General features: G+C 29.9%; 1 protein-coding gene across 1 annotated transcript in view; it reads left to right on the top strand.

Moving 5' to 3' along the window:
• The window catches only part of side-IV (sidestep IV transmembrane protein), a 430,043-nt gene that overhangs the window by 52,642 nt on the left and 349,643 nt on the right, over positions 1–27,758 (top strand). Inside the window, exon 2 of the mRNA XM_075365383.1 lies at positions 8,958–9,166. Within this exon, the coding sequence (XP_075221498.1) occupies positions 8,958–9,166 (209 nt within the window). The remainder of the gene's footprint in view (positions 1–8,957; positions 9,167–27,758) is intronic.

Genomic DNA, 27,758 nt, shown 5'->3' with positions numbered 1-27,758 from the left:
TTTTATTAATTATGGGGTAGAGAGTTTCAATCATGAAAAGCAAAGTTTGTAACAAGAAAACAAATAATTTATTATTAATTATGGGGTAGATAGTTTCAATCTTGATAAGCAAAAGCAGGCTGCTCAAATACACAAGTCCGCTAGCATAAGCACCGGTCGCACACACTAATTTTTAGTATGGACATCCTTTTGGCATCGTATACAATGTACGATCCCAGAAGTCTTTTTGGGGGTTTCAAATTTTGCGTAACAATTAGCTATTAGCTAATACTTTATTTCAAATTAATCTTTGTTGTTGTTTTTGGGTTCTTAATTCACAAAGAATGTGGTAGAGATTCTCTGGTAGTTCTATGGCGGGCATTGAGAATATTCCTATCTTTATGACCTTTACTCTGAATGTCCTCTTTTATTACGGTCAAAGGAACAGAATGGTGAACGTTTCTCTAAGAGACCACTCTGAATGCTCTCTCATCTCCTCTCGTGAATGTGTGACATTTAAGATTATTTTCTAGTAATACCCGATTGATTTTTTATAGCCTTCGATGTCGTTAGAGAAAAGCCGTAGCTGTTTGCTATTTATAACTCGCACATTGAAATCAGCTTTTGTCAGTATGGATTCCAAAGATTCATATAACTTTGTGGTATCAGTAATTCATACAGCGCGGTAGAAGGAGGTATAACATGTTCTTCCTGTTCAACGGAAGACTCTTTTATCGGTAGGTACTCGTAACGATTAGTTGAGGGTAATTTGTCGCTAACATCATCTGGCGACACCTTTAGTGTGCGTAAAACAGGAATCGTCTGCCAATCAGGAGTCACGGTACGAAGGTATAATATCGACTCAGATTTATTTTCACCCCCTGAAATTCCACACATATTGTCAACGGTCCTATACCTGATCCGTTTGCGTCGAATAACACGTTCCTTGGATTCCTTGTAGAATAAGCTAAAGACACGCGTTTTCTTCGTAAAGAAGACTTTGTATTAAAAATTAATTTCAACAGAGAAGGTAAAATGGTTTATTATATAGTACAAGATATATCCTCAATTCCACTCTGAAATTAAATAAAAAATAAATTTCACTAGGAATAGAGTATCCATTAAAAACAAATAACAGCTATTTTTTTATTTATTTTACGAAGTAAAGGCAGTATTGTGATCGCGAAAAATATTGTTTTTCAGATTTTAACGGAAATATCCATTTTTACCATCGCTCAATTAGTTACGGCGTGACCTCTATACGTACGTATGTATCTCGCATAACTCAAAAACGACTAGCCGTAAAATGTTGAAATTTTGGATTTAGGACTGTTGTAACTTTTAATTGTGCACCTTCCCTTTTGATTACAATCCGCTGGATAAATGTGTCAAAAAAGGCCACAATTTGGATTTTTTACTTTTTTCTTAACTGCAATAATCAGCCCTCATTGAGAGCTTCTCAACGATATAAGTTGTATTTAATTTCATTGGTTCCAGAGTTATAGCCAAATACAATTTTAATTAATGAAATATTTGGATTTTACAAGGGGAAGGCATATGGGTTCGAATGTGACTTCGTTTCCTTTTTTGAAACTTTTTTCTTTTATTTAAATATATTGATTTATTAATAATTATTAACCTCTGATTGTAAAAAAACTTCTACAATAAACAATAATTCAATAATAACAATAAAAAAAATATATATAAAACAGATCCGAAGGTATTAGTGAAATACAATTTTATTTACTTTTAAAAATGGGTATGTGTAATTTAATAGGCATTCAAGGAAGGCACATGGTGGTTCCACATCAAATCTTGTGAGACATCTGATTATTTTTATTTATATATTTGTTTCAGTCTACTTGGCAATAAATATTGCTGTCAAATTTATAATAACCATCTCCTGTTTCGTTTTTGTTTTAATTTTGTTGATGGTTATATAATAGTAATTTAAAAATCATAGTATTAGATACATATAAGACTTCCATTTATTTAAAGAATAATAAAGGGACTTTTACTCTAACCTAATATTTCAGATAGGATTGTTGAATTAATAATTCTATAAATATTTCATGTGAATAAAAAATAATATTTTACGAGTTGTGTTAATGTCCACTTTTATTAAAGAATTAGAGGATCATGTCTCACTTTCAAATGAAATAAGTTTAAATGAAGGGCAGCAAAAATGTACATGAATTGTTACGTTCCATTTCTAGCCGTCGGGTGCTGCTATCTAGTGGGTACTAGAGCTCACTGGCAAGCTAGGATCATATGATCGTCTACGTCAGAATACCGCGAGGGCGGTTATGATGGTCTATGTGACTTTCATTCGGAGTTATAATACCGTACGGTCATGTTTTTCGTTTCAGTCCGGATGGACGCTTAGGCTTAGTGTTACTTGAATAATATTCATATTTGAATAATATTCAAATATACTGGTATATATTGGCTGTAATTCTTGATAATGTTCAAGTAAATTTATGCGTAAAAAGAAATTAAACAAAACGATTCATCAACAACAAGGCGTTGTTTTATTTTATTATTATCATCATCTAACAACAAAAATACAGCCCACCCTCGCTTTGAAATCTAATGCATTTCTCTAGAACTTTAACAGGCGTACAGGAAAATCATTTGGTTTCTACATCAATTTTTTTTTTTAATTTTAATTTGAAAAATTAAAATTTTAACTTTTATATTTTAATTTTTATAAGTTAAATAAAAAAAAATATAGGATATTAATAAACTATTTTTTACGTTTGTTGGATCAATCAGTTATTTAATTAAAACAAAAATCAATATTAGTAAAAATTAAATAAGTTTCGGTTAGTCGAGAAGAAAATTATTGTAGGCATTGCTTACATAAAAACGTTGTATCGCAGTGTGTACTCTCTCTCTCTCATTTTTCTATTTACCTCTGGACCCACCGGAAGGTATTACTTGAGAGGATGAATGGGAATGATACTACGAGTACAAATGTAGTCTTGTACAGTCTCATTCGACCATTCCAGAGATGTTTGTTCATTGAAATCCAACCACCAAAGAACACCGGTATCCACGATTTAATATTCAAATCCGTATAAAAATAAGTACGTTTAATAGGATTTGAATTTTAGAATTCTCACTTCGAAATATCAACAGGAACTGACAAAAAACTTTTAGTGCTATAATTTCCGGTTTAATAGGTTGACCTACAATAATTTTGCCTGTAAGTTTTTTTCTGTAAGTGGTCTTGAGCACGTGTTTTCGTATTATTGCAAAATTTCTTGAAAAAATGAAATGCTTTCTGGGATTTTATTGAGGCAAAGGTGCAGCCCACTTTAGGGGCTTATTGATGAAAAATTTCAAGTAAACCCAAAAAGTTTTTTTTTGTTTGAACCTCTATGTATTCTATAATATCCAGTTAAATGAGCTTTATTATCTTATCATATTACTCTTAAAATACTAAGATAAAATAAATGACGTTATTATTACAATGATTTTATTTAGACCAGCGCTTTCTAGCTAGTTAAACCTTCAGTTTTTCTTTTATTTTCTATCATGTCCAAAAATATAGGGTTCTCATCAATTTTCAATTCGAGGATCTCTATCTATTTTCCAAAAGTATCTGTTAGGGCTGTCCTCTGAGAAAATTAACCATCAAATTTTATCATTTTTTCATAAATTTTGGGTGGTGGAGAACAAAAAAGGTCTCTAAATCTTTTCTTTCTGAAAGTAAGGTTAACTCATAAGGGAACTTTGGAACAAAAGTATTTAGGTCACCAAATTAGGGACTTTTAAATATACTGATGTTTTATCACTTTTTTTTATGTACCCATGACTGGGCTAGTATGTGGATGAAGTGAACGCATATTATTTATGCTTAATTATAATAATTAGTATTTTAATAACTATATAAAGTATTCTTTAATAAATAAAATACGATTTTACTAATTTAAACAGGAAATAGTTCAGCTTATAAATTGTCAAGCTGTTAAGTCCTTTTATGCTATTGCAAATAAGATATGAACACATGACAGTCGTCAAGCCCTGTAAATATATTCTTTTTTAACAGCTTTTCTATACAATTCTGATCAAAATAAATAAATAAATATCTACTGAAAGTTTTCATGTTAATATTGCAGCGCAGTTTCTCATATTTTTAATAAATAATCATGGTTTTAGCGGTGTACTTCTTTTGTTGAATATTTTACAAGCACATATATATTAATATTTAATTACTTTTTGTAATATGCTGAAATCATTTATATGTAAAATATATAGTAACGTAAGTGGTATTTCCTTTTTTTGTTTTATAGTAAGTAATGGAAGTAGATAACTAAAAAATAATTTTTCGAACAGTTAAATATATTGATTAAATAAATAAAAAAAAAAAAACAAATATTTTTTGTTATCATTTCTTGTTAAAATTACTAAATAATAATAACAACATTTAAAATACATTTCGAAGAAGAAATGGTTGTAAATATAGCATAAAAGAAATAGAGTAATAACATAAATAATAATGTATACCTAAATGAAATAATAATATAGATTTCTATTCTATTACTATATAAAATATCCAAAGTGTACTTTCTTATCGATAATGCAGAATAGATTTGACTCTTTTCTTTTTTTTTAATGATATAACCTGTAAAGGGTTAATGAAGAAAAAAGTGCTGCTGTTTCCATTCAGTTCACGTTCCAATGGATATTGGCTTTACGTGGTTCTGTCGAAATTACAAACTGCTCCGCCAAACATCCGTTGTATTTCTTATGAACATTTTCCCTACACATTTCATATAATAGTTTGATACATATTTAATTTTTAAATAAACTTCAAAACAATTTAATATTTTATAAATATATTTACACGAGTATAAATTATATATATTTTTATAATCGGTAAATTGTGTAATACGAGTATTAACATATTAAATGTATTAAATGTTAATTTACTGTTTTATAGCATTGTCTTCTAGGAATATTCTGTAAAATCGAATAATTTATGTGAGTCAAAGATTTTAATTAATATCATAGAAAATTTTAATTATTTCAATATACTTTAAGGTTACATCCATCATTCAGTCAAAGTCCTCTCTTTTTCTGTTTAGCCTTCGGAACCACCCTAAGGTAATACTTCAGAGGATGAATAAGGATGATATGATATGTATGAATGTAAATGAAGTGTAGTTTTGTACAGTATCAGGTTTAATCTATTCCTGAAATGTTTTGTTAATTGAATCCCAACCACCAAGAACACTGGTGTGTTCCTGGATACCAATCCACGATCTTGTATTCAAATCCATATCATCCAAAGCCCGCAATAATTTTTTCATACATATACCTTCCTTGTGAAGCAATAGAAAAAAGAAACCTTTTTTTTATTTTTTTGATCACTTGAGAGCAGCCGGTACCCGCCTAGAAGACGTTACACTTTAGTCGATCCCAAGTGACGTGACTGAAGACTAGCCCCCTCCCCCCTTAGAACAGCTTGATGCTGATCTCCCGACGGGGAAAAATCTTTTTCGCAAGTTCCCACCGAAATATTTTTTTTCGGTGGGAACTTGCGAAAAAGATTCTATCGCCAGGGGTCGAATCGGGAATACGTGCAGGGCCAGGGAGGCAGCTTGTTTGCTGAGGGCATTCGGGTCCAGCAGATGGCTGGATCCGGACGTTCTGATGACGCATTGAGGGCCCTCGAGGTTTGTGAGGTGGGCATAAGATTCAGGGGGGTATGCATGGGGTGCATACCCGGACCCAAAGTAGGTGATAGGGAAGGTTGGTGATAGGGAAGGTGATTGGGGAGAGTCATCATGGCAATCGGGAGAGATATCGTGATGTCCCAATGATCCAAGAGGGACCCTGTTGAGAGATCAGCTTCAATCTGTACTAAGGGGGGGGGGCTATTCTTCAGCCACGTCACTTGGGACCTACCAAATTAACGTCTTCTAGGCTGTTACCGGTTGCACTCAAGTGGTAAAAAAAAAAAAAAATCAGAAAATCAGAAAAACTAACCTAATCAGAAACAAACCCTCGGTGGGTTAATCTTTTGCATTATCTTCCCTCTCCTAACCCTTTTCTCTATTCATTTTTATTTTGGGGAATACCAAAAGAATTGGGTCAGCTTATTATCGTAGTTCCATTTGTGACGTCAGGTAGTTGCTGTCCAGGTCAGCCGCTTCTCTATTGCGGTTAATAGGGTAGCGAACTTCATTTATTTTTTTTGTCAATCAAACTATCCAAGACCTAGTGGTTGATCAAAAGCCTTTCTGAGTTGTCTATCGAGTCCGCCCCTCTCAATATATATATAATCTAATGCAGTCCTAACGTGAAGTCTCATAAAAACGGAATGAAATGTAGTAGTAATAATAATAATAATAATAATTTCTTAGGGTTATCTGAACAACTTAGAATATGGTACATCTTTTACTCGTTTTTATCAACGAAAATAATATCTGCTATGATAAATAACTGAAACAGTCTGATATTCTAAGTGTTTTTACATATTTTTCGAAATGATTTATCAAAGTTTTTCGGTAAAAATATTTAATTCTTGGGTTGCAACATTCTTCATTACGTTTCAGTAAGGTTAAAATATTGTAACATGTTGAAAAAGAGGATCTCTTCCATTACATATGTATTGAAACAAAACAAAAATAAAATGATTTCTTTGAAAGCGTTGTGTTGTTTTTCATTGAAACAATTAATGAAGCTTATTAGCTTGAGTGAGCAAGCCGTTCCATACCTAAGAAACTGAAAAAAAAAAATTGTTAGTTATTCTTATTATTATAAATTTGGGTAGTGATTTAGGCAACATGTTTTAACAAGAAAACAAGATGGGGAAAATTAAACGTGAAAAGATTCGATGATGACTATCAACGAATCTTTTCACGTTTAACTGACATATTTAATAATCGAAATCGAGGCAAATTCATCTAGAAGCCAGGATAAACTGTCGACCCAGTGAAAACAATAGCCTTAAATGTAATTATACAATCTATTTGTTAAACATATTCTTGCTAAAAATAAATATAGCAATACGTAAAAAAATACTATTAAAGACAACTGTAAAACTCAAGCTTTTGCTTTATATAATAAAAACGATGGTTTGATAACTGCTTTTATTTATATTACATTTTATATTTTATTTTTATATCATCATGACAATCTACACATGTATTTTACTGTAGAAGATAAAGTCAATGAAAATATTGTTAAGTTAATTAATAACAGAAAACTGTCGGGATTCGAATTTGAGATCAGCTAACATATAAGCCTTACCTCTTACCTCTTCACCCATTCAACATCCACACTATACACCTACGTTGTAATAATACTATTGACGTTATACTTTTTATTTTATTATCTTTTTGTTTGAGGAGAAAAATTCTTTTCTCTCATTTTCAATCAGTAACAGGAACTTCTATACTACACCAAAATTTGTTAACTATTTACTTGGAATAATTAAAAAATTGAAAAGTACGTTATTTAGATTTCAAATCTTACATACATAAAGTTAAATAAATCTTTTATTAAGAAAAATAAAATAGGTTTTCTGTTTCTTGCGGTTTTAACCGAGTTCTGGCAATATATCAGTTTTATGTTCTCAACCAAGTCTTCTAAGTAAGTTTACTATTACACTTTTAGGTACTTTTACACTTTTTTAGGTACACTTTTACACTTTTAGGTACTTTTCATTGGCACTGACTATCTTGTCAACCATTTTTTTTGTAACTTAAGGGTGTTTGTGTGTGTGGTGAGGAAATGTGTAAAGGACATTTTAAAACCTGTCAAATCCAAATTGAATGAAGCAGATCCAAATATTGCCCATTAGAGATATAATATCAAATGTGTTTAGATAACAAAACTCGCCTAATTTATATTAATTTTAATTAAACGTACTTATATTTATAAAACACGTTTGAAATAATTTTACATATGTATAACGTAGATACGCAGGTATTATTTATGAGTCAAAGATCCCGTACATATAAAATCATAATTACATCCTTATTTCTATTTAACACTTTTGAATATGTTTTATAAGTACGTAATATTTGTTTTAATTGTACAAAAAATATATTCTCTGAAAAATTATTTACATTTCATGTAAGTGATATCGGTAAATTTTGTCATAATTTATTTAAGTGTAAAGCAAAACTTAATATTTAAACTATTAATACGTTTAATTTATGGTATTTTTGGTAAAAAGGTATCGAATTCTAGTGATACTGTACGACTAAAATTAAATTTTACCAACAAAATTTTACTAGAAATTTAGTAGCGAGGGATTTATTTTTAGAAGAGTTTTTTTAAATATTATTCATTAAATATTAGATAATCTATGAAACGTCTTAAAATAATATTCCTCACGGCTATAAAATATTGATACAAACTAGTTAATACTTGAGTAAGATTCTTGTAATTCCCTAAGGCACAAGAATTTCCATGTTAAAACTTTTATCGATACTTATATAATTTTAATTTACAAACATATATTTTAAGTAAAAAAACTAGTTTATCTGTTATTTTTTATAGAAAAATATTTTTATTGAGAAATATCTTCAAACACACAATAAAAAAAAAATACGTACTTTATAACCAAAATCTAATTAAAGAAATATAAAATGAACAAAACTGATAAAATATAACCGAACAAGATGTTAGAGTATGAAATTCAATATCTTTAAATTCTAATGTGTAATAAAATTTAGTTAGTTTCTAAAATTTGTTAAAAAATTGTTAAATTATTTGTATTATTCATTTTTATGGAATATTTTTGTGTATGAAAATATTTTTCAGTTAAGATCTTCAGGATAGTGAAGAGTAAATTATAGGATCATGTCATTTTATTAAGAAGAAGAAAAATTACACGAATACTCATATAAGGTTATTTATAACCTTAACAAAAGGTATTTCTAAAGATATTAAAAATTAATTTTATAATTGTACGAATTCTACTAGTTTGTATTAAAGGCATTTTTTATTTATTTCAGTTTTGATGTCCGTGGCAGACAATATGGTTCAGCAAAATTATGGTCATCTGCAGCAGCATTTGGGACACGTGCCTTTTTTAGGACTGCAACTAATCCGGCACAACTCCTGGTCGATGATCTAAAGTTATCAGATGAAGGCCTGTACAGATGTAGAGTTGATTTTCGCAATTCTCCGACGAGAAACTCTAAAATTAATCTGACTGTGATTGGTAAGTTTAAATTATTTACTCTCCAATTTTAAATTATATTATTATATAGTACAAAAAAGTATTAGTGTATTTTTAAATGTAGCAGCTTACCAAAAAACCTAACAAATTAAACCCATAATTTGAACCCGACTTCAAAGAATTATAAAAATTTTATTGTATTTATTCTCATTCTATTTTTTTTTATAGGACTACTTTTCTGTAAAATTAACAAAGTAAAATTTAAAATCGGGTACAGTATTACAGAAACCATAAGTAAATATGGTTACATACAATAACTTGTACATAGACTGACTTACATCGAAGCCCAAAAATTACATTTTAATATTTATTTAATGTATGCACACGCATAAAATTAGATCAAAGAACAGTGCCACTGGTAGTTTAATTCAAAATAACAACTATCATAGGAATCCAAACAGAAAAATTAGAAAAATAAATCTATAATTTATATTGAAAGAATAATAACTAAAATCGAAGAAAGTGATATAACGATATGACGGGTTGGGTTGACGGGTTAAGTTGATGCAGTTCGACCTCACATCACATAAAGTCACCAAGGTCCAACAGGTGGAGTTTTTTTACACTTCTAATGTCTTCACTATTGTCTACAAGGTTAGTACATAGATAAATGGTGCATGTGGTTGTTTAGCTGCAAAATATTTTGTAAACAACTGCTGTATTTCTTCTCGAACATACGGTAAACTCAGATATTCGTGGGTTACACTGTTTCTTACGAACCAAGGCGCCTCTGTGATACTTGATGCTTTTGTTTTGGAATCGCTGTATAATTTCGACGTTGGCGCTGGTTGATCTACTCCAAAGTTGAATCTAATTGTCCAATCTAATGGTCCAATTGTCATGTGCAATAACTGTTTGTTAAATAGTAAAAGCTGTAATCTTTTGCTCAACAACCGTACATTTACTAAACTTAATATCCACTTGCTTTCTCTTTTCTCTTACATGAACCTTCCACGTTAGATGACGATCAAGATGAAGAAAAAGATACTGTATAAGTGTATTTAAACACTATTTTTTTAATGTGTATTTAGGTAAAAAAAAATAACTGCAGAAAATGTGAAAAAACAGTTCGAAATAAATTAAAATGAAAAAAATTTGATCTTGTAAAAAACAAAAATGCAAAGACAGTTAAGTACCTACGAATTTTACATCATAATGGCAATATATTTTTGTTCGAAGTTTTCTCGATATTTAAAACGTTTTCATGAATTTTTGTTAAAATCTCTCTGAATACAATGATATCGGGCTTTATATCATTTCGTTGAAATGGTGAAAAAAAATAAAAATCTTCTATTTTTACAACATAATATTTAGTTCAAAATCTTCCATTAATACAGAAAAAGGTTTCTAAGAAAATGAGAAATAATACTTTGCAATTTTTTTGTTTTATATTATTAGTAAGATTCATAGAAATCAGCCTATTTAGTTGAGAATTAGTCTTGAACCTACTTTTAAAAAAAATGTTTACATGGTTCGAATTTGAGAACCTCTTTTCTTTCCAAAATAAGTATGAATTAAAACCGAATTCGCAGAAAAAAAACTCATTCTTATTTTTAAAATGTTTATTGTTTTTCATTATACTGATATAGTAGGAAAAATAACGTAATAACGTAAAAAGAGAAAAAAAAACAGATTTTTGATTCATCTTTTTTAATATATTTTTCAGTTTCCTAGAAAATTGAAAAATTCAATATATTTTTATGCAGTGTATGTATGTAGGTATCAAAAAATCCAAGATTATTAAAACAAACCCAAGATTAAAAGAATTAACTAAGACGTCCAATGAAGGATCCATGAATGTTAATAAATGTTTTACCGATTTTGGATAAACAGAGAAGTTAAGTAATTTTCGGGAATGATTAGTTAGGATAAATAATTTTTCATAAAAATCCTCTTACTTAACCTCAGCAAAGTCCGAATGAAGAGCAAAATGAATTATAAAAATAAAATAAAACTTAAAAAATCAAAAATCTTACATTTTTAATTTTGATTTTATTTAATAAATAAAAAATAATAATTATGGTACATAATTGATTAGTTATTTTTAGTTGGCGTTTAAATATATTAAAAAATTCCAAATCAAGCAAGGCTTCCTAGGAAAACAGAACCACATTTCTAAACATCATTTAACTCTAAATACTTTTCAAATAATTTAAAAGAAGTATGCCTGATTGTAGTCCTAAATGCATTTTATCATTGTAATATGTCTACAACCTAGAAACAATAAAAAACAAATAAAATTACTGTGTAATGTTTTGACCTAAAAATAATTTACTAGCTGAAATCATTTATGTATATATTCATGCATTCCGATGTATACTGATCTTCATTTTAAAATAACTTTGAATACGAATTAGCTGATCTCACTCAGCAGACCCCCACTATTTTCTTATTTCAATATTCTTGGTTCAATATTTCTGTTTTTAAATAAAATCTAAAGCTTCAAATGATTGAGAATTTCTTTAAATGTCTTAAATTGTTTATTCTAGTTAACTTTCACTTAGGATACACATAGTTACGAAAATAATGCAGAGAAAAAATAAGGGGAGAAAAATGTAATATTGCTCAAAAGTGTGGACTTAAAATAAGGAAAAAATTTATTACCGAAATAAATTTCTATTTCTTTTTGTGGTTTTATTTAATTCGTAATTAATTACAGCATTAAAGATAATAAATGAAAGAAAAATCGATATGAAGTAACGGAAGTAAGAATCATTAATGAAATACAATATTTCAGATTATGATTGCCCGACAGAATGAATGCCTGATAAAATATTTCAAAAAAATAAAAAAATGTACTAAAATTAGAAAATATGAACCATGAGTAAAAACAAGGATTTTGGTAGAAACACATACATAATAGAACCAAAAGAATCCCCATATACAAACGCCATTAATTGTTTAATGAGAAAAACTAGAAATTATATATATATAAATAAACCTATTAAAGTAGTCCATAGTAATTTTTTTCCATTACAAAACTCTACGTTTCAAATTTTAATTAACTAGAACAAATACAAAAGTAAGCGTACGGATAATATTAATGTTAAATAAAATGTAAATGAATACAAAATAAAATATTGAATATTTCATGCATTAAAAATTGATACCTAAACGAACAAATTAAATGAAGAGTATTGATTGCAAAGGGCACGATTTAATTAGAAATTATCGAAATTAAAATATAAATTTTGTTCCCGTTTTGAAGCCAGTGTACACAGGTTACGTATCGGACGAATTAAAATTTAATATGTTAATTAATTTTTAATTAAAACTCAATATTTAAACATAAACATTTAATGTATTGTTTTGTAATATTTTAATGAATCTTAATGGTTAATTATTGTACAATTTCAGCAAATGTAGAACACTTTTATAAATATAATTTATACTTGCACCTGTATATAGTAATCATATTGAAAATTATCATGTAATGCCAGTGTTCTTGAGTTATAAATGATAGGTGTAATGAGAAAAAAAATTTTTGAAACTGACGTGTTCATTTTTAAAATAATAAATAGTATAAATAAATAATAAATTCAAAATAATTCCAGTCTTATAAAGAAAAGTGAGGAATGAATTGGTTTCTCTTTTTGCATCTTAACTGAACCAAACATAAACATGTCTTTCCAACTAAATGCATTTTGAACTCTGTAAATGAAACCTTAATTCTGTTCTCTGTATTGATGGATTACAGTATTATATATTAATGAACACTGTTCGAAAGAAACTACGACTAATGCATTTCGGTGTGTCCCTACAATAGAAAAACAATGGATTATCTCATTTTTATTTTGTAATAATGAATAAAATAAAAAAATAATATTTATTCTCATAAGGATATTTTAATAACCATTTGAGCCAAATATTCCTGTACTATACAAGCTAAGAATGCTTTTTTTTTTTACCTGTGCGTAGGTTAGTTAAATAAAAAAATTTCAATTTTCAAAGATTATCGCATTTTATTTCGTTAACTAGTATTAAAAGATTAAAAAAGATTTCATTTAAATTTTAGATAATGTTTAATCTTGAGATACAATGATTCAAAAAATGCAGACAAATGTACTTAAATAATGAAATTATCTTCTTTAATTCTTTCTCAACTAAAACTAAAAAAATATTAATAGCATTAAAAAAAACTCAGTTCTACAGCTTACTGAGAAGTACTAATATAATTGTTTAAATAACATGCTTTTATAATACACTTTTTTTATTCATTTATTGTTGTTATCAACCTTATTATTGGTCATTAGCGTCACGCAGTGGATCAAATCTATATAATTACACTTATATATAATGCTAAAAATTCAAGTCCTTCAGATAATTCAGAGTTTTCTCACAGTTTGTCCACTCTACATAAGCAATTTTCTATATGTTGAAGATTTTCATTTTTTCCGTTTGGTAGTGCGGATAGTCGGTAATAATGTGTTTTACTGATAGTTAAAATCCGGAATATGCATGCAGATTTCGGTGCTTTTTCAATATACGGGGCTGAAGTCTGATGTACGGGGCTGAAGTCTGAAGTTAGCGTATCCTATTCTAAGTCGAGTTATGTGTCAACATTTCCCAGGAAATAAGTCATTATTTCCTAGGAAATGAGCATGCAGGATTATCTTCAAAAGTACTCTTTCATTTTTAATACTAATATAATCTTATGTAATATTTAAGTAAAAATGAAGCCAAATTAAGACATTTGATAAAATGTTATTCAACTTCAATAATATTACTACGCTTTATTACATCTGATTAAACAAGCGCATTTATTCATTCGTAAAAGGAAGACGAATGTCTTCCTTTTACGAATGAAAATGTATCAATAAATTATTAAAAATTCCTTCCTTTTAAAAATGTATCAATAAATTATTAAAAAAAAAAAAATTATTTTCTATGTAAATTTTTTAAAGATTCCTGATATTTTAACAATTTTGAATTTTCCTATTACTATATCATTGTTGCAAGTAGACCTAATTTATTTCGTATTTTTCTTTGAATGAAGAAATATTTTTTCAGTTAATTTTTTTTTTTTAATTAGAAGAATATTGCTGTGAGGTCCATTGTTAACTTTTTAGAACTACTTAATTATACTCCATTTATTTTAAACAAAAAATAAGATTATGTATTTTGAGGATTTCAAGATATTTTTCTTTATTTTGTCATTATTACTGCTTAACAGTTTTACAGCGTAATGATGTGTACCATATTTTAATAATATTTTTACTTATTTACGAGGGAAAACTCAAGATAATTATTTGTAAAACTTCTAATAAATCACGATAAATACAACCCATCGTATTACCTTACAAGCCACCAAAAAAACATCGGTATCCACGATCTAGTATTTAAATCCGTATAAAAGTAACTGCCTTAAATAGGACTTGAACCTTAAAATTTTTGACTTCGACATCAGCTGATTTGCGATGACGAGTTCACCACTAGACAACCTGGTGTTAGCTATAACCAAAAAAAACATAGTTTTCATCTTTTCTGTTGCCTAACAAACCATGAACAACGTCTTTGAAGGAGCTTTTTCATATTTACCAAGTTTATCGTCAAAACTTGAGCAGTTTCTTAATTTACGGACCGATGAATATACCCTCCTTGAGCTCATCATCATTCAATTTAGAAAAAGTTATTTTTAAATGATTAAATCCTGGTCCATCTTTGTCTAATGCTTTTACAAAATTGTTCATGAGTCCGAGTTTAATGTATGGCGGTAGTATGATTTTACCACTCTCAATCAAAAATAAATTCTTTAAAAATTTTTTTTATCAGGCATAAAGTTCTGCAACAATGGCCAGTTCTTTATTTGGTAATGACACTTCTTGTATTACTACTACCCCAAAGACAAAGAAAACAACAATATTTTGTAAATTCACCTTGTAATCCAAGAAGTACCGAAACATTCATATCACTGCAAACTTGCCAAATATACTCTCTGTATTTTATTGCGTCTAATGTTGATGCTATAGTCTCATTTCTTTCATTTCGACTGCATGAGTTAATGGAACGGTTGGTTATTTGTCACCACTTTTTTTTTTGTCTTCAGTCATTTGACTGGTTTGATGCAGCTCTCCAAGATTCCCTATCTAGTACTAGTCGTTTCATTTCGGTATACCCCCTACATCCTACACCCCTAACAATTTGTTTCACATATTCCAAACGTGGCCTGCCGACACAGTTTTTTCCTTCTACCTCTCCCTCCAATATTAACGCGATTATTCCATGATACCTTAATATGTGGCCTATAAGTCTGTCTCTTCTTTTAGCTATATTTTTCCAAATGCTTCTTTCTTCATCTATTTGCCGCAACACCTCTTCATTTGTCACTTTAACCACCCATCTGATTTTTAACATTCTCCTATAGCACCACATTTCAACAGCTTCTAATCTTTTCTTCTCAGATACTCCGAAAGTCCAAGTTTCACTTCCATATAAAGCGACACTCCAAACATATACTTTCAAAAATATTTTCCTGACATTTAAATTAATTTTTTATATAATCAAATTATATATCTGACTGAAGGTTCGTTTTGCCTGTGCTATTCTGCATTTTTATATAGCTCCTGCTTCGTTCATCTTTAGTAATTCTACTTACCAAATAACAAAATTCTTCTCTCTCCATAATTTTTTTCCTCCTATTTTCACATTCAGTGGTCCATCTTTGTTATTTCTATTACATTTTATTACTTTCGTTTTGTTCTTGTTTATTTTCATGCAGTAGTTCTTGTGTAGGACTTCATTCATGCCATTCATTGTTTCTTCTAAATCCTTTTTATTCTCAGCTAGAATTACTATATCAGCAACTCGTATAATCTTTATCTTTTCACCTTGTACTGTTACCCCGAATCTAAATTGTTCTTTAGCATCATTAACTGCTAGTTCCTTGTTACCATTATGCAATAAAATTAATTTCATGCTAACTTCTAAAGTTAGCATGAATGTCAAGTTACCAATCGCAAACCAAATCATTCAGTTCATGTTTTTGAATTAGATTAGGAGATTTCTCATCAGATACAGGAAGAAATGCCTTAACATCATCTGCTTCATTTTCAGACTGTTCTTCTAGCAATGTCGGATTAGATGGTGGTACAGGTACAGGTAACTCCTCTCGCGTGGTACCAGCTTTAGAGCTGAGGATACACCTGAATATTTCATGAAGTTTCTATTTTTGAATAGAATTTCTATTTTTCATACAAAATTACTAGTCAGTGAAGCGGTCCTTAGGTTCACGCCAACTTATCGGTACAGCAAATGCCATGGCTCGTCATTCCCCTTCATCAGTTAGCGTTACTGTGTACGATATGCAAATAACATGAGGCGCTCAAATTTTATCTTGATCTCCAAGTGCGCAATAAAATAACTATTCTCAATTGTAACCAGTAGTTAGTTGATCAAAATGAGTTTATTATAAAAAATGTTTACAAATTTACGATTTACGTAAAACCTTTAGTTGGTAATACAATTTCAAAAACATATTTGAAATCATCACCGAAATTACAGTGAGAAAACTTCTGTAACATGTTGGATATAAATTCTGTGTTGACGAGTGTAATTTAATACTGGATTTAAATTTGATTCGCTTTTTATGGTTGTAAAGAAACTAAGGACATAATTATTGTTGTTTACTTATTTATTAGTAACTTCATTATTGAAAATGTCGCGTTTATACTCACTTTACCTTGAAATAAAATATTTATGTATATAATATCTTTAATAATTAGTTAAAAATTAATCCAAACTTAATTTGAAACAATTTTCTTCTGTAGATAATTTTGTAAATTGATAACAACCAATTATTCCGTTAGCATTTAATCATGCCTTACAAACATTTCATGAACTAATCTTGTTATAAATAATAGATACTAATATTACAGCCTAAAAGTTTTTCTTGAGATATTTATATTTCAACTTTATTTAAAGGTAAGTATAATATATTATTTTAATTAAAAAATAAATTAATTAAATTTGCATATAATAGTCTACATACTGTACGTAAAACCTGAACCTTACATACTCGTATTTATAAAGTTTTGCCAAAAAATTTTTAAAACTTAATTTTTAGATTCTACAGTGTGCTTAAAAGGTTATCTTAGATTTTTTTAAAACATATAATCTTATTCCGTCATTCATCTCAAAGAATATTAAAATAGATAATTTTTATAAGATTTCAGACAAAGCAGTAAAATCTTTCATATATATATATATATATATATATCTTAATAACTTTTATACTGACTTATAAAATTTAAACTTTTATCAGTAAGACTTGAGCTAATTATTGAATTTTAATTGTAAAAAAAAAAAAATATAGGCTTATGTTATCATTTCACAAAAATATTTTAGGTACGAAATTTTTTGTTTTATTAGTTCAAAGTACTTATTTATCTACATTGTTTTGGTAAATCGTTTGATTGGTTTGATGCACTTTTACATACTATCTATTCTGATAGAAACAATTCAATTCCACCAATATATATTATATATTCCACATTCGCAATTATATGTTTTATAATATGAATTATAAACTTAAATATTATCCCATAATATTTATATGTCCTCCACATTTTTTCTAAAACAAAATTCCTTACAGGTAGATGACTTACTAATAATCTATCAATCTTCTTTTTTTCTAACTAAAAACTTATTTTTTTGCAATTCAAAAGCCTCTTTTTTCATATTTCTTTTGTTGACTTTCAGTTTACCGTGCTCCGCCAACGCTGATCAAGGAATAAACATATACTATTTTCCATTTTAGTACTACTTCACTGTTACTATAGTTGTTATACAGGATTCTCAGTTGTATTGCGTTGAAGTATATTCGTAACAAACAGATAATCGATCCAACAAAACATCTTTCAACCAGCTTATAATGTAAAGAAAACGCATTAATATCATTCATTAGTGTGTCATCATGCGTAGTTTATTTAAAACGTAAATTAATGGATGTATCAATAATCTCTTCCTGTGTTGGAGTAATACGTATATAAAACGTGTGCTTCACAAAGGTAAATTAAGTTGTTGTTTTACTGTATTTACCCCAGTCTTTTTTATAATTGGAATGCATATAAATTACCTAAGGTACAAAGGAACTAACCAACATTTCTTACTCTGAGAGTAATGACGTGTACTTTACAACGAATTCCTGCAATAAAAACACTGTATTTATGACTTGTTTAAATATCACCTGCGTTTAGATGAATAAGATTGTTGATATGATACAGTTATTCGGCTTCGTAAGGAAGGCATTCAAAAACAATTACACTCTACACTTTTCTTTGAAAACCTTATATGGGATGCTGGTTTTTGTTAAGAATGGCTATACAGTTTTTGGAAAAAATTAGTAATTAATTAATGTTATCTGCAACCGTTTCGATTATAGAGACTTATATATACGTATTAATAATAATTACATTTATAATTAAAAGAGTTTTAGTTCCTGTGATACCTAAAAATCACTTTTAAGTAGCGATTCATTTGTTCGTAGTCCTAAACAATTTGAAAATTGTTAACTCTATAAAACAAATTAACATATTATTTTTTTAAACAACATTTATAGGTTTGTTGAAAAAAAAATTTATAAATTTTAAGAATTTGTTAAATAATGCTTTTGTTTGTTTCATGGTATTAAAATGTAAAGACATACTAATCAACAGTACTATATTTTAAGACCTGATGTGTTTAGGTATCGATTAGAAAAGTATTTTCAAACTGGTCACTAATCAAAAGGTCATTATGGTTTACCCTTCCTTTAGTACAAGCTTACTTTAATTTCTTTCTTTTAACTTATTTCAACCATTTATTACACAATTATTTAACGAAATTTTCCTTTCATTCAATTCCTATTATTATCTCATCAACAAATAATAAAAACCCATGTTCTAGAGAGGATTGAACGGTTAAAAATGGAGTGGCCTTTCAATTATATAATACGATAACAAATAAAAATATAATAATATAAAATACAATGTTTATTTTTTGACAAAAGAAATTGATTGAATTCAATACTTTGAACAAATATAATTCAATATTCAAAACCAGCTGTCATCAATGTTAAAAAATGCGTGACCTACTATATTCTTAATTGAAGGCTGTTGAAATGCATGACAAATTGTGTATTAATAAATAATCAAAGAATAGTAAGATATATTTTCTTTAATCAAGAATTATGTTAAAAAACGTATTGTCAATAAGTAAAAGTGTAGGCTGCATGCAATAGATTTACGAAAATTGTCCTTTCTGCAACATTTATTATTCAAAGACAACATTTATTATTACAACATTTATTATTTACTCACTCAAAAGAGAATAAAATTTTTAAATTAGCTTAATATGTATTTATTTAACATACCATATCAACCATCAAATTCCTCTATACTTACACACATATTCACAGAAAACAACAATGATATTATTTATTAAACACTATTTTCAACAAGTGTAACATTTGAGATTAAGCATCATTATATGCTACTAACCAAGGAATATATGACGTTATATATCGTATAATGACCTTATAAGGTCTATATATATATATATATATATATATATTAACTCAATTGAACACCAATCAAAAACCAATAAAAAGCAATATTCATTTTAACAATATTTAATTATAAATATTTATGTTGTAACAAGATCGGTACAATGGACCTAAGTAATTGATTCCTACCAATTAAGAAGAAAGTCGTAGAAAATATAACAATGGGAGGAATGCAGAAAGGGGCTAAAAGAAACCCTTTTAGTATAGTTAACAGGTCCTTTTAACAATTGTTCTTTGTAATACTGCCCGCTGACACACCTAAATATTGTTCAGAGAAAAGGGGTTACCGGACCAGGGTAAGAATCTCATTGGAAAATATGAAGACAGACGATCATTATTATGCTTCGAGTTCGGTCTGGTCCTGCAGGTAAAAAGGATAGGAATACAAATATTCCGGGGAACACTAGTTGTCAATCAGTCTGCAAGGAGAGTCAGCGAGAGAATGTTACAATAGAGTTTTTCGAGATAAGATTGAGGCGAGGGTGTCTTGCGAGGAGTTAATAATATGCGAGTCAGTGAAGGAGCGAATTTATAGTGCGTACAGTTTCTACACGATTAAGGTGACGTCACAAGTAATTCCATTGTGGTCAGTACATGAAAAAAAGAAATGGTTCGGTGAGTTACTGTTAGACTATAAGTGAAAGAGACAATGTACTAAATTTCATTCATAAATTGTTAGGGTAGTTATATATGTATAACAGCAAAGGTATTCGTAGTGAAAAAACTTTATACTTTTCTTATTTATAGTACTAATGTTGGTTATAAAAGACTAGTTGTTAAAAGTGTTAAGATTAGCGGTCAGTTTAATGTATTTTGTTAATGGGACTGAATTCTAGTTTTAAATATTTAACTACCTGTAAATAAATCCTGACAATTACATTAAATTACATTATGTATGTAATCATTGTTTATTATTATTGTTTGTTGTTATTGTATTATTTTTCTATTATTATTATTATTATTATTATTATTATTATTATTATTATTATTATTATTATTATTACTGCTGTCATTATTTGTTATTATCTTTTAATCACTGTTATTATTGATTTATTCTATTTTACTGCTGTTTTTATACTAATAAATTGTAATTATTTAAACATTTTCAATTGTCAATCTCTCAATATCCTGATCGAGCCGCGAACATGCGACAATATTCATATTCTCCAGGCTCCTGGCGTGCCTCTACACTCCGTATTATGATTCTTTCAATTCCACTTTTTGAAGTGGGTGATTCTTTTTGTCATCAATGCAACATAAAACCGATAGATGAAATTATTAAAAATGAATTTATTACAAGTACATTTTTGCCATCCAGTATTTCTTTTGATATCTTTTCATAATCATGAAAGTATATTGATCGAAATAAAAAACATTTAAACACTCACATTACAAAAACAATTAAAATTTTAATTATTTTAAGTATGTTTTTGTTTGATTTTCATTATAGAATTAATTAACTTAAATGACATATCTACCATTATTAGTTTTAATTTAATTTGTTTCCATGCTATTTAATAAATTATCTTTTAGATTATATTGTAATAGGTTTTCAAATTACGTTCTCCATTACTGCTTTTTAATAATTTTACATGTTTTTGTAGGAATATTATGTTTTCTATAAATCAAAAAAGAAAACAGTCAGTAACGGATAATACTAACAATTTTTTATTACGTTTTAAATTTAGAAAACTCCATGGCAACCTAGTTCTAATTACATATTTGTAAAAATAGTAATTTGTATCAAGAATAAAAAAATGAAAAAGTGAAAATTAAAAATAAGTGTAGAATTTAAAAGAAAAAAAACAACAAAAATTTATTAAAAAAACTTAAATAATTTGAAAAAATAAAAATGAAAAATAAATTTATATTTGTTTATTGTGTTCAACTACATACATTCTAACAGCATTCATTTTTCTCTAATAAACAAAGTTTACTAAACCTTTAATTCCAAACACACACGTTAAGGTAAAATATCATGATGTGTTATAAAACACTCGCAAACAGTTTTACTCATTTCCAACGTGACGTTTACCACTAACAGTTTATTTTTGACTGACACAACTTTTCAGTACCAGCTGTACACGTCGTTATCTAGACTGTTTCAGTATTGTAGTTATTAAAAAAAAAAAAAAAAAATGAAAAAGGTGCGTGAAAAAATAATGTTTTAACTGAAATATCTAAACATTGAGAAATATTTATTAACCATTATTAGCGAACCAAAGATTTGAGGACTCTTGCATTTTAGTGAATTTTGTTTCTCACAATTACTAAAGTAAACGAAAATTAGTTAATTAAATAAATTTTTCCTGTTTTTTAGTTCCACATCAATATTTTTAAAGACCGCTGATGATCCACAAGGGTTCATCATTATGCAATTCTCGATAAATCTTTATTGATCAGTTTTATGTATATAAATAAGCTTAATGTAACAGTTAAATATCCAGATTTCTATTTTATTTCTTTATCAATTCTTTTAACGCATGAAATATTATTGCTTTGGAAAAGTAAAGATAAACTTAAGCAAAATAATTTTTTTTAAATTTATTTTCAACCAAACAAAAATTTTATACTAACGTGAAATAAATAAAATAAAAAAAAAAATTAAAAATAATTTTGCTAACTGTTGAATAACTCATCTTTTCTCACTCTCCTCGTGCAATTTTAGCTTTTTTTACACCAAGTATTATTTCAGTTATAAAGTGAAGTATAAAAACCATTTTTTTTTTCAATAAATATTATTTTATTAATATTCAAAATTTTATTAATCCGTGTTTTTCTTGTAACGAAGTAAATAGAATAACAAATGAATCTTATTTAGTATTAGGATTCTGAAATGGGCTTAGTTGGTAGTTGAGAAAAAATGTTTTAAAATAATTACTTCATTAAAAGCATGCAAAACAAAAAAATACTGTAACAACATAGAATAAGTACTTGAAAGTACTATTGTAACTTTTTCATAATTTACTGCTATTTTGTATTATTGCATGCTACATATAACACATTCCACCAGGTAATCAATAGTTTTACATGTGTTATCGTGTATACTGCTTGGATTAAAATAAAAAATTTAGTAAAATTTTTGTTTATAAACAACCATTAATACGCGAAGTAATAAATGATTCTTCTCATAAATAAATGATATTTTGTAATTAAAAATAACTGAGGAAAATAAGCATTATCCTATGAAATGGTATCTGAAAGAAATGCTGATCAAAACGCTAAAAAATGCTTAGAACATCACGTTTTTTCGTTTGAAAAGTAGTGCTAATATTGATAATTCAAGGCATTATTTCACCGCAACCTGTAGAGGGCAATTTGGTGGTCGACACCAGAGGAGATATGGATGACAAGAAGGCACGACCTATAGGAGGGAGGTTATAGATCTTATTTCTACCAAGAGTAGACTTAGAAGAAGATGGCAATATTACAGAAGGCCTGACGGTAAAATATCTTTGTACAGGGCAGCTCATAGATGAAATCGGCTGTTGAAGTCTATTGAAAACAAGACGTTTAGACTTTCTTGAGAATCTCTTCCATTTGCAAAAGGATGATTACTTAAAACGGAAGTCAGAAAGGATTCCAACACCATCGTTGCCATCTTTGAAAACGTCGGATGAGCCTTGGGCTCGAAGTAACAGTGAAAAAGCTGACGTATTCGCAAGGCACTTTAAGAAGGCTTTCAGCCTTTTGACGTACAATGGAGAGGTGAGAAGAAATAATCGAATTCCTGAGCATCCCAATTCCTATGATTTTTTCCAGTGAAATCTTTTTCATCAGTAGAGGTTCTGCGAGTAATCAAGAGAGGAGGGAATTCAAAGAAAGCTCACGGGTACGACTTGATATCGAATAAAAGGCTTTTTATGCTTCCATCCAAAGTCATCCATTACATAACAGACATCTTTAAAGGCATTCTTTGATCAACGAGCTTCCCGAAATTGAAGATGTCGCAGATGGTACTTGTCTCGAAACCGGGTAAACCGACACATGATGTAACTTCATACAGGCCGATAAACCTGTTACCTATAATACCATTGAAGTTAATTGAAGGATTACTTCAGAGACTATGACCGATTTTGGAGAAAGTACGTGTTATTTATTCTTGATCACTAGTTTGGTTTCAGACGTGGTTACTTAACAATCGAACAAACACACTGGATTGTCAATGTTATCAGCAAGTGCCTAGAAAAGATGTATTACTCGGCTGTTTTTTTCTAGATGTCCAGCAATCCTTTGATAAGATTTGAGTTCCTGACCTACTCTATAAATTGAAAAGCAGACTTCTTCAACCGCATTAATTGACGATCCTACATGGCTACCTAAAACGATGCTTTCTCAAGTAAGGTACAATCAAGCCTTATCTTAATCCTTTGATACTGAGTCGTTAGTTCCTTAGGGCTCATTTCTGAGGCCGGTTCTATACTCGGACTTCACAGCGGATCTCCCGACTCCAAAGAACATGCCTGTTGTATCGTTTGCAGATGACATAGTGATCCCGGCTGTGGATGCTGACCCTATCGTAGATTTTTCTAAACTGCAAACAGTATTCGACCTAAATAACGAATGCGTAGATATACGGAAGATGAAGTTTATTCTAGCTATGTCTACATATGTTTGCGATGTTCAAATTAATGCGTTTTCATCCCGAATGCTAACTCCATACTATACCTAAGACTGCATCGCCATATTAAATGGAGGCTACATGTCAGAAAGAAACGGAAACATATTCGGGTGACGTACTGGTTGTTAGGCAGGAAGTCGCAATTATTATTACCTACTTTACCTAACAAACAATTGTTGCTTTTAGTGTTCGTGAAATCTATTTGTACTTATGGAATCTAATTACGGGACATGACAAGTAAGAGTTGCATCAAAGTCATACAGCAATTCCACAAAAAAATATTGAGAAATATATGAGAAGCCCCGTGTCTTGTATTTGCTTCCCGTCAGCAAAAGTATATAAGATTTCAAATGTAATAAAAAAAATATTTGTTAAGATATTTAATTTTAATTTCTAAAGTATTTTCAAATTATTTATTCATATAAAACTAAGAAACTAATGCTCTCTTACTATTATTATTACTATTATTATAATTATTATTATTATTAATAATACTTTTTTTCTTCCTGGTGAGGGGAGGAACGCTATTTAAGCACTGAGTGTCGAACTCGCTAACAGATTTGGCTAGATGTAGTGAAAGTGCCTTTATATACACTACCGACTAAATATCCACCTCACCAACTCCCATCCTGAAGCCGGACGTTCAGTTAAGCATTACGCAGCTCTGGCAGGTACATACAGCGAAATAAAAAGAAGTTGAGAAGTGTCCATAGACTGGCATTGCTGCGTGTAGCTGCTAGTTACTGTACGGTATCGTATTACGCGCTGTGCGTACTGACCGGGGTCCTACCCATAGACCTTCAGATAAAAGCCAGAACCCTCAGACACAGCGGTATGTCGAAAGAAGAGATGGAAGGGATTATAGAACAAGAATGGCAAGAAGAGTGGGCAGGGTCCAGAGTGGGAGAATGGACCAGACGCCTAATCCCTAATATTAAAACCTGGAATAACAATAGACTCGGAGATGTCAATTTTTACATGACACAGTTACTGTCGGGGCACGGCTCTTTCGGTCAGTATCTGTATAGGATCGGGAAGAGAACCACCCCGCAGTGCATCTATTGTCCAGAGAACGACGATGCCGAACATACGTTGTTCATATGTCCAAGATGGGCCGTTAACAGAGGTCAAATAGTAATTAATGGTCTTACACCAGAAAATCTCATAAACTGGTTGGGGTACAACAATGAGAACTAGGAATGGTTCCGCAGGTTCGCCGGGGAGGTCCTGCGGGCCAAAGAGGATGAAGACAGAAGAATGGGAGTATAAACAGTAGGGTAGGGCGGACAGTCACTCCATGGAGGGCCTGTACGCCTTGGTGTGCGGGTACCTGAGAAGGGGGTGAACTCCAGGGGAGTTTGAGTAAAAGACCAAGTCCCGGTCGGCGGGGACGTCCCTGCGGGAGCCCAGGCTCTTTGTGGGGTCGGCGCTGTAGATTAGAGGCCAAAGGCGTAAAGACCGAGTTCCGGTTCCCTGCTGAGGCGCTGGGGGACGGCATAGCCGGACCTTGGCTCTAAAGCGGGGGATTAGAGGCAGGCAATGTAAAACAAAAGATCCGAGACCGGGGAGGCCAACCTGCCGTGCCGGACGTATAGCCGGCGGGTGGGGGACGCCTCCTTTGAGAGTAAAAGGACACTCTTCCCGACAGAGTAGACTTAATTGGATATCCGGTCGGGGAGAGTAGAGAAAAAAGAAAAAAAAAGCTGTGGCACGTGCCTTCGAGTGCGGGGGATCCAGGATTTTCGTGCTTCATCACCATCGCCCGACCGCACAATGCGGACTAACGATGGCTCCGCAGGAGGCTGCCCATCATCCCCTCACTCAATGATCCTTTTTCTTCACCACAGATATTGGAGGTATTCTCTTTCGGTCTAAATTCATTTGAGTCTTCCTGTCTGCCTGACATTCTTTGTATTCCTTCTCGTTAACCTTCAGATGTCCTATACCGATTTGGATACTGCCTCCCAGTCTTTCAAGCCCCTAAGCACTGTATTTTCGGGAGAGCCAATCTAGGCCTCGATATCTTCTTCTTACATCCCATCTGTGGCAGACATAAAATGTGTATTCAGGCGTATCAACTACAGAACCTGTACCGGGTAATTCTCTTCGTTTGAATCGGTATAAGTACGCCGAGAATTCACCATGAACGGATGGGAAATGGGTGAGATGGAAATTCACCTCACCAAGCCCCCTCCCGAATCCATAGATCTAAATTAGGGATCAGTCTCTTTGTCCATGCCCCCTTTGTCGAGTCATTATTAATACTGTACCTGCCAGTACAGTATTAATAATATTGTAATTACAATACATATCTTATTTATATTCAGTCCCCAACAGTTTAACACAGTAAAGTAGTTGAAAATTACCTGAAACATAAGAAAAATAATTTATATTTAATTAAAAATTCAATATTTATCAAATTGTTAACGTACAATTTTTTTAAACTGCTTATATTTACTGATATTATAGGTGCAATTACAGAAGTAACCATAATAAACCGTCTTGGTACTTACAATAGTTTTAAATTAGTTACACATAAACTGAAAACTTATCCAATTTCTAAGTTGTAGTTTTCCTCACGTGTTACATTGTTTTATTCTGCTCGAATGTGTATTTTCTCAACTTCTCAAATTTTCTTATTACAGAACGCAACAAAATATTTTTATTTCATTTATCTCCAACTTCTGAAATTATAAATCATAGAAAATATTATTTTGAAATAAGTGTTAACTCAATGTAATATGAAACTCTTATTATTGTTATCATATTAATCTCAATTATTAACCACTCACACACTCGGCACAGAATTATAAGTATGATTAGGCTTCGTATTTTTTGAATTTGGTAGGATAGATGAAGTAAGAATGCAGTAACGGAAAGGACTTTGTGCATGTTTAAACTAGAATTATTCTATATTGTATTTGAAAAAATTGGATAGGTAGAAGGTGTACATTATTTACTTTCACCTACATTTGAAAACATGTTCATTTACATCTTGATGTTGATCATGCTTTTAATAATAATAACAATTTTTAATAATAACGAAATCGGTAATACTTCAGATTAGTATATTAGACGATCCTCGAGAAACCACTTTAATGAAATTTAGTCTACTGTTTTTTAATTATCGTTAAAACACTTTTAAATATGATTGCAAATCTATTGTTTTTAAAACCATATAAATTCAAAAACCTGGTTCTTATATGTTTTGATTAAGCTTATGAAATAAACGAATTCATAGCTAAACATCAACGCGCCTATTCTTAAATACGTCAATTATAAATATATGCAAAAAAAGGGAAATCAGACTGAAATGAATTAATTAAAGAGAAAATTAACTAAAATTTTTCATTACAGTGTCTGCCTTTTACTAGTACTAAAAATAATTGTTGTACAAGAGGCACCAGAGTTGC

This window comes from Lycorma delicatula, chromosome 5 (assembly GCF_047948215.1).
Source record: "Lycorma delicatula isolate Av1 chromosome 5, ASM4794821v1, whole genome shotgun sequence".
In the NCBI taxonomy this organism is placed as follows: Eukaryota; Metazoa; Arthropoda; class Insecta; order Hemiptera; family Fulgoridae; genus Lycorma; species Lycorma delicatula.
The sequence above is the reverse complement of the archived record's forward strand: the minus strand, read 5'-3'. Positions and strand labels throughout refer to the sequence as shown.